Source organism: Triturus cristatus, chromosome 4_1 (assembly GCF_964204655.1).
Source record: "Triturus cristatus chromosome 4_1, aTriCri1.1, whole genome shotgun sequence".
NCBI lineage: Eukaryota > Metazoa > Chordata > Amphibia > Caudata > Salamandridae > Triturus > Triturus cristatus.
Genome location: NC_140585.1, coordinates 992,745,713 through 992,760,863, shown reverse-complemented (window position 1 = coordinate 992,760,863; position 15,151 = coordinate 992,745,713). Strand labels below are relative to the sequence as shown.

At 42.6% G+C, this 15,151-nt stretch overlaps 1 protein-coding gene across 4 annotated transcripts in view; it reads right to left on the bottom strand.

The window, feature by feature from the left end:
- Positions 1–15,151, bottom strand: part of CEP290 (centrosomal protein 290) — a 1,516,454-nt gene that overhangs the window by 1,432,185 nt on the left and 69,118 nt on the right. For all 4 annotated transcript variants that reach the window (XM_085653911.1, XM_085653913.1, XM_085653912.1 and 1 more), the window contains exon 4: positions 10,001–10,070. In XM_085653911.1, the coding sequence (XP_085510037.1) occupies positions 10,001–10,070 (70 nt within the window). The remainder of the gene's footprint in view (positions 1–10,000; positions 10,071–15,151) is intronic.

The following is a 15,151-nucleotide window of genomic DNA, read 5'->3' as shown; positions in this document are numbered from 1 at the left end:
AGTGCCAACCTAACAATTTGAAATTATTTTGTGTTGCAACTTTTTATTGTAATAAAGAGTCAGTAAAATGTACAACGTGAAAAGTCAGTGTCTGACAGCTAAATACAATAGGGGGCACCAATAATAATATGAAAACATGGATGATCATTTGCATCTTAGTAACAAAAAGTACATAAAGGATGGAGGGGAGACTAACGGGGAAAGAAGGAGGTATGGAGGAGCGACTTGTTCTATGGATGGTATGCGTGAGTGTGGGGCAGGTGGACTGTGTGATCACATCTGTCCAAGTTTTTAAGATATCAGTATAGCAGGGCATCAGGACATAAGCCCCCTCCCCTTTCCCCCCGTTGTCTCCTTTGATGGCACTGATGTCCATAAGTGGAAGAGTGGCCAACCCGGGTGAGCTAACAATTCAGTGTTTCCCGTGAAAGCAGTGTCGCAGAGAGGCAGGCCAGTACAGCCCCCCCACCCTCCCCCCCAAGCAGGATTGCATATCCATTATGCAACCTCTGGAGTACACTCTGTGGCAATTAACCCTTGGCCAGAGGTCAAGGGGATGGGGTGCATAACAAGGGGGGGGGGGACATGCGCATAGTGTGCAACGGGAGCAGTGGTAGTGCTAATGTTTGTGTATCTGTATTTGTCTAGAAGTGCAAAAGGACAGCTGTGTGAGGTATATGATGGTATGCATGTATGGAAGGAGGGAGCGGTCTCCGAGGGAAGATGACACTGGATATACTACTCCTCTCTGTTCACTATTCTTGGTGTGAGGGAACTCGTATCAGTTCCCTTGCAGCGCTGCGTGGCGCTGCCGGGGGAGTGGGGAAAGGGGAAGGAGAGTCGGGTAGTCAGATGGGGGGGGGGGGGGGGGGGGGGGGGGGGAGGGGTAGGGAGGGCTCTGGGGTTGGGTCACAAACTGAGTGTATGCATCTTTTGAGATATGAGAGAAGAAGTGAGGAGATAACAGAGCAGTCGCAGAGAAAAGAAGGTAGGTGGGGATGGATGTAGACAGGTAGTGTCTAGGTGTAGAGGCTGTATAGGGTGGGTGTGAGGAGTGTAGTGGGGAGGGAAGGGGAAGGGGGGGGGGAAGTGGAAGCTTGCAATTCAGAGAGAGCACCTTGGAGAGGAGGGAGGCCGGGCGCAATCTCGATACTTTGAAGAATATTAGATGCTGTGGTTTACAGGTCAGCTGTGGGAGATAGGGGATCAGAGCCCCCTGATGTATGGTTGTCCTCAGTGTTCTCCTCTGCGTGCAAGAATGGTGCCCAAATCTGTAAAAACAGGTTGGACTGGTCTTGTAGATTGTAATGGGAGGTGATATTGATCATGGCCCCTAGCCAAGCCTCCTGAGATGTGTTGCAATGGGATGCATCTCCAAGATTGCGATGCAGGGAGGCCAAACTCTTCCCTTAACAGTGTGAACGTTTTAAAGTCGCCATCAAGGCGGAGCTGATCGATGGTGTGAATGCCCGCCTCCTTCCACAGGGGCCAGGACTGCCTCTGTCCAGCGATGCATATACCTGCATTCCCCCATAGAGGGGTTTTCTCATGTATTCGTGGGTTCGAGCCCAACAGACGGTGTGCTCTTTGCCAGGCCCTGTGCATGACAGATAATACCAGATGGTTGGGGTCTTGTCGGCATGTTCCCGTCTCTTATAAAGCGGATAGACCTACCTAGGCCGATAATAAGTGCCGTTCGACATGTACCCAGTGTGGTGTGTCCGGAGTCCCCAGCAGCATACATGTTAGTTGAGAAAGTTGGAGGGCAAGAGCATAATCTGGTGGTGGTGCAAATCCAATGAAAATGTGTTCGCAACAACTGGTTGTCCAGGAAAGGTGAACACTCAGCTACTTAGTCTCACCTGTGGTTGTCCAAAATGATGAATAACACAAGCATTGCACTTTCTTATTGTTGCATTAGTCCATTCACACTGTCCCTTTTCCCTATTGTGAAATAGTCCTTCTAATAGAGGGAAAGGATCCAAACACTGCCACCATTTGCAGAACATTGTTCAACAACTTCCGATTATTTAGCAGATAGCTTTCTGTTTTGTAACATGGACGAATTGTAAAGCAAATAACATTACTTGTAAGCCGATAGTTAAGGTACTGGGTGCTAACCCAATGAATTATAGTGTAGATTCACAGTATTTTGTGTGGTAATTGAACTCTAAATACTGAAGAAAAAGACTCGTAATTCACATTCTACTGGCCAGTTTTCATTGTAACGTTATAAAAGGATCTCCACAGGCTTCTGGTTAAGCTGGAAGAAGGGTCTCTATGGGTGTAAGACCCTTCTTCCAGCTTCCCCAAAATGTGGCAAGCTGAACTCATCCTTGTTTGTCAAGTATAGTGTCGCATGTTATTTTGTTAACCAGGAGATGCTCTCTTTTTCTTTTCCTGGTGGTTTCCTGAAGCTACCTAATAGGAAATTGTAGAAGTTTAAAATTGGAGCTTTGAAAGTGTATTTCTTTTAGACTGAGCTTATAAGACGTTTCTTTTCTATTTTGATGGGTGCCGTCTAAGTGCTAAAGCATCAGTTGTAGCTTCCAGCTTCTAAAGGTTTCAGGGGTTGCGCTGTAAGGTCCAGCATAACAACAGTTATATTTCTAAGGCCTGGCTTATGCATGGCCAAGCTACAGAGCCGTAGTCTGGTAAAGTTTCATATGTTCTATAGTGACTAATGCTGGGACTGTATCTCTTGCAGATGTTGAGTTGAGCAGGCTGTGTTCCTTTACTTGAGTAGCCTCATCACCATTATTTTGACCGATAATGATAGGAATTCTTTTCCAGTGCTGGTAATTTGTTGAGTGAACCTTCTGAGGGAAGTCACGTTAATGTCCCGGAAATTTTGTTATCAGTGATTTGTTGATGTACTGGGATATTCTCTCCATCGATCATCCCAGTGCCTCATTCTGATGGCATTTCTGACTCTACTTGACTGGTTTCTGTTGGGAGAATGAGATCATTTAAAGGGAAGTTAGGAAACACGTGGTCTTCCCACCTCTCTAGCAGCTCTTGCTTCGCCTAACTTAGGCTTTTCGGTCATCGAGTTAGCCAGTGACTGAGGCTGGACTCCAAATTAGAAAGCAAACCGATTCACCCTCTCAAATTGCACTCCAGGCCTCACCAAGGTCAGGAGGCCCTCAGTTTTCATCTAACTGCATTCCATCTCATTTCACACTGTTTCAAATACAGGGTAGCTTCAAGGGCTGTAACAGAATATATCGCTGCACATTGATAAAATATGCTGTGCTGACGGGGAAAACGTCCCATTGATAACCTTATATAGTGGAAGGCTTAGATTACAAGTACACCGAAAGGTAAGTCCATGTAAAAAGCGGGAAATAAGACCGGGTAACAAGTTAAATAAAGTGACTGGGGCTAACAAAAAGTTCCAGTCTCCTCTCAATTGAGTAAACACTTAACACTAACAGGAACAGTGGAGAAGGTAGATCAAGCACAAGATTTTCTCCGTGTTATGGATGGAAAGGCACCAGGCAGTTACTACCAGCGACACAGGTGGCACTGGAGGAATGGACTAAGGCTAATAGATGCATTAGGTGGGCACGGAGGGTGAATACAGAGACCCCCCCCCCCTCTGGTTGAGGGCCATGCTGCGGGAACTGGGGAAGTTGAAGGGTTTTGAGGCTTGGGACACTATAGGGATCTCTAAGGTTGGGGACCTCCTAGAAGGGAGGGCCCTTGTGTCCTTCATATCACTGCAGAAGGAGTACCAGTTACATCCGAACCAGTACTTGCAATACACGAAGGTGAGTCATGCATGGCGGGTGGAGAAATTACTGAGAGTGAGATACCGAACTATGCGCCCTTAGAAGGCAGGTTGCTTATGGAGGAGCTTAGAAGGGGTGCCATTTCGCAGACCTACATGATCCTGAGCAATAATATGCCAGACACCTTGCTTAAGCTCAGAGGTCGCTGGGTACAGGATGTGAGTGAGGTTGATGATACAGATTGAAAGGCGGCCCTTGATGCACTGATTAGAGGTTGCAATTGAAACCAGGCGGAGGCTAATTCAACTTCAAATACACCACAGGGTTTACTATGACAAGGCGCAATTAGATGCCATGGGGAGAACAATGTCCCTTGAGTACATGAGGTGTAGGGGAGAGCTGGGGGCAGTCTTACTCACCTTGTGGGCTTGCCCAGTGACTCCGGAATATTGGGGGAAATAGTGTGTGAACTGTATAATGTCCTGGGGGTTGAAATCCCACTGTAGGCGAAATATGTTCTCTTGGGCATCCCAACAGACATGGATGTATCCTGGGCCAAGCTTCTCTTTAATAACTTGGGCCTGGTGGTGGCGAAGAGGAACATAGCCAGGTACTGGGGTGTGCCGGAGGCTCCCACACTACTGGAAAGAAGGACTGGGATGGATATGTACATGGCCGCAGAGAAGGTCACATATATAAGCAGAGGGTGTTCATGAAAATTCTTTAAGTCTGGGGGCCTTGGATGTCATATTATGGAATGGATTTTGTTGAGGGCGAGACTGGGCCATGACTGTTATTTGCTATATGTGCCTACAGTGATGTTTGCTAAAGTAATGGATGTGTCGCCGAAACATCAGATGAGCAATTAGTAATGAGCTGCTGTATTCTACATCCTCCACTCACACACACTCTCGCACACACTCTCTCACTGGTTTATTACAGTTCAGGTTGAGATGTTACATCCAGCTATATTGTATAAGAAAAGAAAACCAAATAAAAATACTTTTTTTTTTTTAAAGAGGTTCCCCATGTTTTCATGACAACTTCACATTGCTATTTGTAGATTGACACAAACCAATCTGAAGATCCCTTTTATTTGAGAAAGAATATTAAATCATGTTGGAGGAAAATTAAAGGAGTGGTGACCAGAATCTCCACTTTAGGATGGGATGATGTCTGATGAAATTTTATTGGTAGATCACACACACAATGATCCTCTATGAAACTCCCTCCACAAATTCACTACCCAGTTTGAGACAATGGGTAATTCCGAAACAAACTAAACACTTTCCTGCAATGGCAAATATATGTTCTAAGTTCCCGATAATTGTCCCTGTGATCTACAGCAGACCTCCCAACATCTCCGCCTGATGCGTCACACAATGACCACTCTTTTTCAGGAATAAAATCACCAAACACATTCAACAAAGGAACCTCCGTTCTAGAGTGGCACCTCGCCTAAAAATCCCAAGATACAAGAAAAAAAACATGGGTGGCACATCCTTCTCTGTTCAGGCAGCCAAACTATGGAACTCTTTACCCCCAACATAAGATCCACGGAGAACCACCTTATCTTCAGAAAACTACTCAAGAACTGGTTCTTCCCCACATAAGCGCCATACGCAAACAAAAATATACAGCATATCCCTCTGTATAAAAGCATTTATTTGTCCTATAGATATGTACCTATATGTGTATTGCTTTGTATAAACATGTAGAATAATTGTTTAAAAAAAAAAAAGAATTTAGTACAACACTTGAAAACCAGAGTATATCTAATGCATTTTTAATCTATATATACTTACTTCCTTTAAGCATCTATATACCTTCCATGTATTTGAATCTATATATTTATTACTTTTCTCCAAAAAAAGCATATTCAATGCACTACAGACTAACATGTCCACTCCTCAAATTTCATATTTTTCAATACTAATTCACCACTAATCCTTTATGGGTTCCAGAGTAGTGTGCTACTCGCCGAAAAAAGCGCTTCAACACCTCATCGGGAGTAGCAAGCACTATATGAATGCAAACCTTTTTCCCTCTTCTATCCCTCCGCTATCCTTCTCAATCCAAAAAACTGACTAATATCCACCACTCAAATTACTTTCATATTTCTCTATACTAATTCAACACTAATCCTTTATGGGTTCAGGTGTAGCGTGCTACTTGCTGAAAAAGCGCTTCAACTTCTCATCAGGGGTAGTAAGCGCTAGATAAATGCAATACAATACAATAATGCTCCACTGAAGGGAGGCCCAGCCCCCCTCTGGCGCGCCGGGTTTCAGTTTTGGAGCGGCCAGGCGGGGCTTCAAAGAGCCCCACATGAAAGATTTGATCTGAATCTATGAGGCGCTGTGTGGTGAATGGCATCTGTATGGGAAGCATCCCGAGGGTATAGATAAAGGCCAGGAGGGTGACCATGCACACAGCTTGCATTCTGCCCGACATGGAAAGCCCTAGCACTTTCCATTTCTCGAAGTCACGTTGCATCTGAGTGAGCAGTTGGCTTGAGTTGGCTGAGGCCATTTCAACCATGCCTTTGTTCAGCAGGATGCCAAGGTATTTCAAGAGGGGAGGGTTGCAGCTTCTGTGGTGCCATCAGAGTTGGGGAGTGCTTCACTCTTATCCCAGTTTATTTTGTAACTCGTTAATGATTTGGAGCAAAGATGGTAAAGATCGGTGCAGGTCTGAAAGGGTGAGCAGGATATCATCTGCACAGAGGTAAAGTTTGTATTCCCCAATTGGGAGGTGTATGCCCATGCCAAAAGCCGAGTTACATATGGTGGCTGCCAGGGGTTCCATGGCCAGGAGAAAGAGGTGCAAGCAGAGGGGGCATCCCTGGCGTGTCCCTCTTCGAGTTAGAAATTGATCCAATATGAAGCCCCCGCAGTTGACCTGCGCGGTGGGGTTATCGTAGAGCAGTCGCACTTTGGCGATGAACGAGTCGCCTAAGCCGAAATGGTCTGTTAACTTAAAAAGGTAGTCCCATTCGATGCGATCAAACGCCTTTTCCGCATTGAGCCCACCAGCAACAGTGAACTAAGGGCCGCAGCTGCCTAAGGCAAATTTGGATATATGGTTGGATTCTGGAATAAATGACTGATCTTTCCTTTTTATTATTGTCTCTCACAGCCACTCTTCACGACTGCCAGAGACTCTGGAGACAAACAGCACTGTCTGCAGCGGTGAGTTAGTGAGTGAGGTAATTATATTACTGACTTTACCACAATGCCATATGACGTGCAGACGCATGGTGTAGACCCCGCCGTAATAAATAAGTGCCAGTGCTAAGCACCGGCACAAATTAAGTACTGCATAGAAGGAACATATTATCTATATACCTGAACTCATTTTCTTCGATCCAAACCACCTGCTCCTCCCACCAGCCAAGGAATACATTTACCAAGCTTGGGGCGAAGCAGATGCCATCGCAGTTCCGCACATTGTCTGTGCAACGTCTTCTCAAACAAGAATATATTATTTATTATTATCAGCATCTGTTTCAACATATTAGTAGGGTCATATAAAGCCATAGGTCGACTTCTGTAATGATATATGCATGCATCAACCCCTTTATCTTGTTGCATGCTCTTAAACAAGGAGCAGACATCCAAGCTAATCATACAATAGGTTTCCTCCCATGTGATATTCTTTGGAGGAAGTCAGTACCGTCAAGATGATATGATCGTAAACCTGGTACATAAATAAGATGACACATAGTGATCTAAGAATAATGCTGTATGGCTAGGAGGCCACCATTTAATGAAACAATGGGCCTCCCTGGTGGTCGTGTGGGGTTTTATGGATCTTATATGGATGGAATATTGTCTATTTCTATTATTGTGCATCGTGAATCCTTTGAACTCGATAAAGGCTATGGAGGTAGCTAAAATGCGTAATTCTTCTTAGCAATAAAGAATTTGTTTCTTTGGAAAACGGTGTGTCGCTATGTTCTACTATTGTACTGGAAATTTTTAGCAAGATATTGGACGGAGGAGCAGGCCTTTGCTGGCACCCGCAGCGCTAGATGGGAAGCAGCTTGCTCGCTGTTCATAGCATATATACCCGGGACGTGCTGTGGAGTATGAAGAAAGTTAATATGTATATATATATGTATATATATATATATATATATATATATATATATCTATTAATAGATATATACAAGCTTAAATTGAAGTTATAGTTAAGCATGCGAATAAGATCTTAGCCAACATTACAAAAGCCCTACAATTCATTGGAAAAAACTAAGATTAAAGTGACATTATAGTTAGATGTTTAAATAAAGTAAAGACTAGCATTTAAAGAACAAAAAACCTCTGAAATTCACCAACTATAGTTTAATGAGCCGACTATAACTTGCATCCCTGCCACACTCATGACCTCAAATATAATTGATTACATGACTGATGATTTCAATGATAACACCAAAAGTATATACATCAGGTATGAGGCCATCAGGGATGTCAATTAACATGTAATCAGTGATGTAATTGCGAGGTCATAAGCAGAGAATGACGGAGGTGCAAGTTAAACATAGCTTATTAAACTATAATTAGTGAATTTCAGAGGTTTTTTGCTTTGTAAACATTTGTTTTTACCTTATTTCAACACTTAATTAAAATGTCACTTTAAACTTTTCATTTTTCAAACAACATATACGGACACAAACATCTAGATCAATGCATATTTAGTTAAAGAAAAGCTATACAGTTGTGTGTGTATATTAACACAACATTTGCAAAGTGAAGTAAATATTTATAACCGGATTTCACACACAGTAAAAGTGTTTAAAGAGCTGAAGTACATCAGTTGAGGTGCTTTTTTAAGAGAAACACATCATCGCGTTATAAAAACATGCTTAACACACTTTGCAACAAGTTACGTATTTAGCACTCATGTGATTTTCCTTTTTTTCTTTTTTCTAGGGTTCTATGATGCAAATGAATGTCCCTTCTTCAATTCAGTACATTCAGGCAATAAGGCAACCCCCATTTTGGCCAAGGCTTCCATGAATGTATGTTCTAGATAACAAATGTACACTGAAGCTACTGTAAACTGCTCAGTCCATTTTGGGACATACACAGTTCATAGGAAGACAAGTCCATAAATGGTATTGCCTGCAATATATGCCCTATATGTACTGCGCAGAGGTCAGTGCATTTGACCATGATCTGTGCATGGTACATACTGGGACTAGTCCGCGGTGCAAGGTTATAACCCCGGTATGTACGGCAGACATGGCAACTAGCATTTGGCAAGTTCTGGGTGTAGCAGGTGTACACAATATATAGGGCACAAATGGCACACCCTGATTGAAGAACATTACCTTTTACCATGCCGAGGTATGTACAGAGCACTAGCTAAGGTCTTTGGCCATGCACTGTGGCTAGTCGAAATTGTGCCTAGTGCATACAGAGCATGGTCGATGTTTGCCCTGTATTGTTTGCTCACAAGGAGTGCCCTCTGTACAGTTGACCCTGGGTCTAAATGCATGTAATGTCCAGTATATACTGTTCACAGGGAATGGCCCTTCTGGTGTTTTTCAGGAGAATTTCCACACAGACAGAAAGAGAAAAAAACAGCAACATATCAAAGATGCTCAAACACTTACAACTGAAATAGATTCAAAAGGTAGGTGGTGGCTAATAAGAGTATAAAATACCTGGCCGGTTTAGTGGGCATTGAAAAGAGAGTTCCAAAAGAGAAATAATTTTCTACACAATTCATGCAGGTGGGAACCAAAAGAGAAATAATTGTCTGCAAAATTCACGCAGGCGGGACCTTATGCAATCAAGATTCACTTATGTTGGACACAATCAGGATCTTCAAAGACTAGAAAGTGAGTTGGGCATTGAGGCCCAAACACAGAAGCCCTACAATATAAACTTAATTAATACCCGACCATCTAGGTTACAGATATTTACCGATAATATAATCTAGAGTGCTAACAAGCGTGTTTTTGAGAAGAGGTTGCCTCTACTGTTCTACATATCCAGTTTATTAATAGAAAGGGAATAGCGCGAATAAAACACTGCTTACTTATATATAGTAAACAACCCTTTTCTATTTGTACATCACAGACTGAAACACTGTGTAAACCTACAATTTACACAAACATACACAAGTTTAAAGCCGTGAACACTGAGACTGATTCAGTTTCGCTTCCAAATCACACAGTCTAATTGCCAACATAGTAATTTTTCCATACAATCTCCAGGAACGCAGCCAAATACTAGACCCACACACCAACTTCTTACCTAATTTGGCTTGCTCGGCTCCAGCTTTTTCAACTTCTTCCAAAGCAAGTTCTACTTCTTGGGCTTTCATCTAAAACAAATTTAAAAGACTTAAAAAAATATATCATAATGGAAGAGGCATGTAAGATGCCTGGCTAAGAAGTATTTCTCATTTCTACATGGACAAAATATTTGAACTGCAAACAAAATAGCAATATTTGCTAAATAATATCCACTAAATGAACAAATTACTTAACTTTGTTAATGCTCTTTCTGGTGGATACACTATTTAAAAGCAGATTCCTCATCTTGTGAGAATTTCCCAGGCAGGTTAATAACTAGGGCTGGTCCTTAGGCTGCAGGATCTATATCATTATAAGCAGCAGCACTGGAGGGCCTAGGGATTAGGCTGGACACCCTGCTGTTCAATTTTGCACTCAAATCATCCAAAACGTCAAACTGATTACTGAGGTCTGCACTGAGGTAAACTCTGCACTATAATCTAACAGGAGTTTGGAAGGCTTTGGCAGTTCTTAGTCCAGATGCTCCTGGTGCAATATGGTGAATGTTACTTACCCAGTGAGCATCTCTTTGCGGTATGTAGTAGTAAGTCCGCAATCTAGTGTTGAGCTCAGAAGAATGCAAGTTGTTTTTCTTGGAAGAAGTTCTTTCAGACACGAGTTATAGTGACTCCTACTCTTACTTGCATTGCGCATGGTCATCAACTCCATTGTTAGATTGTTTTCTGTTTGGCGGGTGAGGATGGAGTGAAAGGATAGCGTATGCTATAGAGATGACCATGTAGTGAATGTATGATATATGTATATAAATGCTAAGAGCACAAGTCCCCGGGGGCGAAGGTGGGCACATATGAATCTACAGCACTACATGCCACAAAGAGATGCTTACTGGGGAAGTAACTTTCACCGTTTGATGGCATGTGTGGCTGTAGATACACATGCTTAGCATTGACTAAAAAGCAGTTCTCCCTGTTAGCTGTGATTAACTTGTGTTTGGTGCATTTGTTTGAAATAAAGTATGTAATACTGCTTGACTAACATTTGCTTGCTATCTTGCAAGAACATCTACACAATAATGTTTTGCAAATGTATGTGGAGTAGTCCATGTAGCTTCTTTACATATATCAGCTATGGGAATATTTCCTATAAATGCCATTGAAGCCCCTTTTTTGTGTGTAGAATGGGCTCTTGGTGGAATAGGTAGTGTTCCCTTAGCTTTAGCATAACATGATTGGATACATTTAACTATCCAACGTGCAATATCCGATTTAGAAATTGCTTTACCCTTATGTGGTTTTGAAAATGACACAAACAGTTGTGTTTTACGAAAAGATTGTGTTCTATCTATATATAGAACAATAATGCTCATTTGAGATTTAATGTATGTAACGCTCTTTCAGCTACTGATTCTGGTTGAGGGAAGAATACAGGTAACTATATGGATTGTGCCATGTGAGAATGCAATATTACTTTAGGTAAGAATTTAGGGTTAGTGATTAAAACCACTTTTTCTCCATGTACTTGAAAGAATGGTTCTTCTAAAGTCACTGCTTGAATTTCTCCTATTCTTCTGAGTGAGGTAATTCCATTATAGAAACTGCAATTGGCATGTACGTAATAGTTCAAATGGTGGACCCATTAACCTAGTTAGAACAATATTTAAATTCCACATTGGTGTAGGTGGTGCTCGAGGAGAAATTACTCTTCCAAGTCCTTGTAAAAAGACTTTTAATTCCAGGAATTCTAAATAGAGAAGTTTGTTCTCTATTCTGAAGGTATGCAGTAGTGCTTTAAGATGTATTTTAATAGAAGAGACACCAAACCTGCATTCTGTAAGTGAAGCATGTAACCTATAATGTTTTGAGGTGATTCTTGTATAGGATTAATGCCTTTTGAATGATCGTAATAGACAAAATGTTTCCACTCTGCTGCATAGCGTGCTCTTGCCTCTTTTAAGATATCCATACATTATTTTGGTAAGTTTAGAAATCCAAATTCTAAGACTTCTGGAGTCAAATCGGAAGATTGAGGGATCTGGGATTTGGATATAGTATTGCTCCTTTGATCTGTGTGAGAAGATCTTGTTGTTTGGGTAATATTTGATGTGGTACTACCGAAAGCTCCAACAGTGTTATGTACCATGGTTGTCTGGCCCATGTTGGAGCCATTAACATCAGTGTGACGTATGTCGGTTTCAGTTTGCAAATGACAAATGGAAGCAGGGGGAGAGGTGGATATGCAAATATCTAGGGCCAATTGATCCATAGTGCATTGCCCCTGGATTGTGGATGTTGGAATCTGGAGGCGAAGTTTTGACATTTTGTGTTTTGTGGTGTTGCAAATAGATCTATGTCCGGTTGTCCCCATTGTTTGAAGAATGGGTTTCAGACTTGTACATTTATTACCCACTCGTGGACCTGTTGGAGTGTTCTGCTTAGAAGATCCGCCAGATGATTGTCTACTCCTGGTATGTACCCTGCGAGCAACTGAATGTTGTGCTGCAGAGCAACCTTACAGATCTTTTGTGCTAACAGAGAAGATTGTGAACATTTTGTCCCTCCTTGCTTTTGCAGATAATACATGGTTGTCATGTTGTCTGTTTTGATCAAAACGACCTTGCCCTTCAGGTGAGGAAGGAATGCTTACATCACCAGATGAGCTGCTAAGAGTTCTAGTTGATTTATGTGCAGAAGAGACTGACTGTGTGTCCAGTGCCCTTGCACAGTTATGTCCTGTAAATATGCTCCCCAACCTATCATTGATGCGTCCGCTGTAATGGTTGACTGCGGAATTTGGGTCTATAAAAGGCCATACCTGTACTAGCTTGTTGGAGTTCCACCTTTGTAGAGATTGGCCAATTTGACGGCCTGTCAACACTAGATCGTCTAAATGACCTTCCACTTGAGACCATTGTTGCGCCAGGCGTTGTTGTAGAGGACACATGTTTAGTCTAGCATGAGGTACTATGGCTATGCCGGTGGCCATAGTTCCTAGGAGATGCATAACTGTACTCACAGATATTTGTTTTTGAGGCTGAAATAGTGGCACCAGATTTTTAAAAATCTGAATTCTGGATTCATTTGGGTAAGCTACTCCAGTTAGACATTTTAGGATTGCTACCAAGTAATGTTGCATTTGTAGTGGTTGTAGGTGTGATTTTACTGTGAAACCTAGTTTGTGCAGTAAATTGATTGTTGTCCGAGTGCTCTGAAAGCATATATGATTTGTGTTGCTTTTGATAAGCCAATTATCTAGATACGGAAATACGTGTATATTTTGTCTCCTTAAATGGGCTTGTTCTACTGCCAGGCGTTTGGTAAATATTCTGGGGGCTGTGGTCACCCCGAACTGTAGCACTTTGAACTGAAACTGCTGTCAGTGGGAGGCAAACCTGAGATATTGCCTGTGTGCTGGATAAATTGGAATATGGAAATATGCAACCTTTAGATCCAGTGCTATCATGAAATCTCAATTTTGGAGAAGTGGGGTTATATCCTGAAGAGTGAATTAGGTATAAATGGCCGCACACTGCTAGTCATACCAGCAAGTTGCCCCATGGAACTATGGGCGATGTAGTAGCGACGGCGAGTACGCCTATGCTACGAAGTGTAAGAATAAGTATGTGTCGCATTAGCCATCCCTGGACACGTGTTTCGAGGTAGTTGCCTCTCGTCAGCAGGGAGTAGGTAAATGTAGAGGGGTGCCGTGTAGACTGCCTGCAATTAAAAATAGGTAAAGTACCTTTCAAGGCGCGCAGGTGCCGGTCAAAGACTCGTCAGTCCAGTAGCTCAGGAGAGCCGTAATGAATTAGGTATAAATGGCCGCACACTGCTCGTCATACCAGCAAGGTGCCCCATGGAACTATGGGCGATGTAGTAGCGACGGCGAGTACGCCTATGCTACGAAGTGTAAGAATAAGTATGTGTCGCATTAGCCATCCCTGGACACGTGTTTCGAGGTAGTTGCCTCTCGTCAGCAGGGAGTAGGTAAATGTAGAGGGGTGCCGTGTAGACTGCCTGCAATTAAAAATAGGTAAAGTACCTTTCAAGGCGCGCAGGTGCCGGTCAAAGACTCGTCAGTCCAGTAGCTCAGGAGAGCCGTAATGAATTAGGTATATATGGCCGCACACATACTTATTCTTACACTTCGTAGCATAGGCGTACTCGCCGTCGCTACTACATCGCCCATAGTTCCATGGGGCAACTTGCTGGTATGACGAGCAGTGTGCGGCCATTTATACCTAATTCATTTCGGCTCTCCTGAGCTACTGGACTGACGAGTCTTTGACCGGCACCTGCGCGCCTTGAAAGGTACTTTACCTATTTTTAATTGCAGGCAGTCTACACGGCACCCCTCTACATTTACCTACTCCCTGCTGACGAGAGGCAACTACCTCGAAACACGTGTCCAGGGATGGCTAATGCGACACATACTTATTCTTACACTTCGTAGCATAGGCGTACTCGCCGTCGCTACTACATCGCCCATAGTTCCATGGGGCAACTTGCTGGTATGACGAGCAGTGTGCGGCCATTTATACCTAATTCATATCCTGAAGAGTGACCATATGAAAATTTTCTGATAAGATATACTTGTTTAGAAGTCTGAGATCTAACATGGGTCGTAGAGTTCCGTCTTTTTTGAGAATTAGAAACTAAAGAAAGTAAAACTCCTTTCCCTGTTGTTGTATTGGCACTGATTCTATTGCTCCTTATTTAATAGAGCTTGAATTTCTTCTTTTAACAGTTTTTGATGTTGTGTAGACATTTTGTGAAAACGAGGTGGTATATTTGGAGGAGTTGAAGTTAGCTCCAGAAAATAACTATTGTGGATAACATCTAACACCCATTGATCTGATGTGATGTTTACCCATTGTGGAAAGAACTGTTGTAGACTTCCCTGCACAGGTGCTATATGATCGGGGGAATGGTAGATGAGTCACTGGTTGTTTGTAGGAGAGGAAGTATTTTTGTTAAAACCTCCTCTACCTCAACCCCGGTTATTCCCTCTGTAAGATCCTCTATAATATCCTCCTTGGGGAATTGTTTGAGTTTGGCTTTTGTTAAATGGGGTGACTGTAGCTGTGGAGGTTGGTTTAGATCCTCCGCGATAGGTAGAGCAACAAAAAGTGCCCCTCTGAAACTGTGTTTGT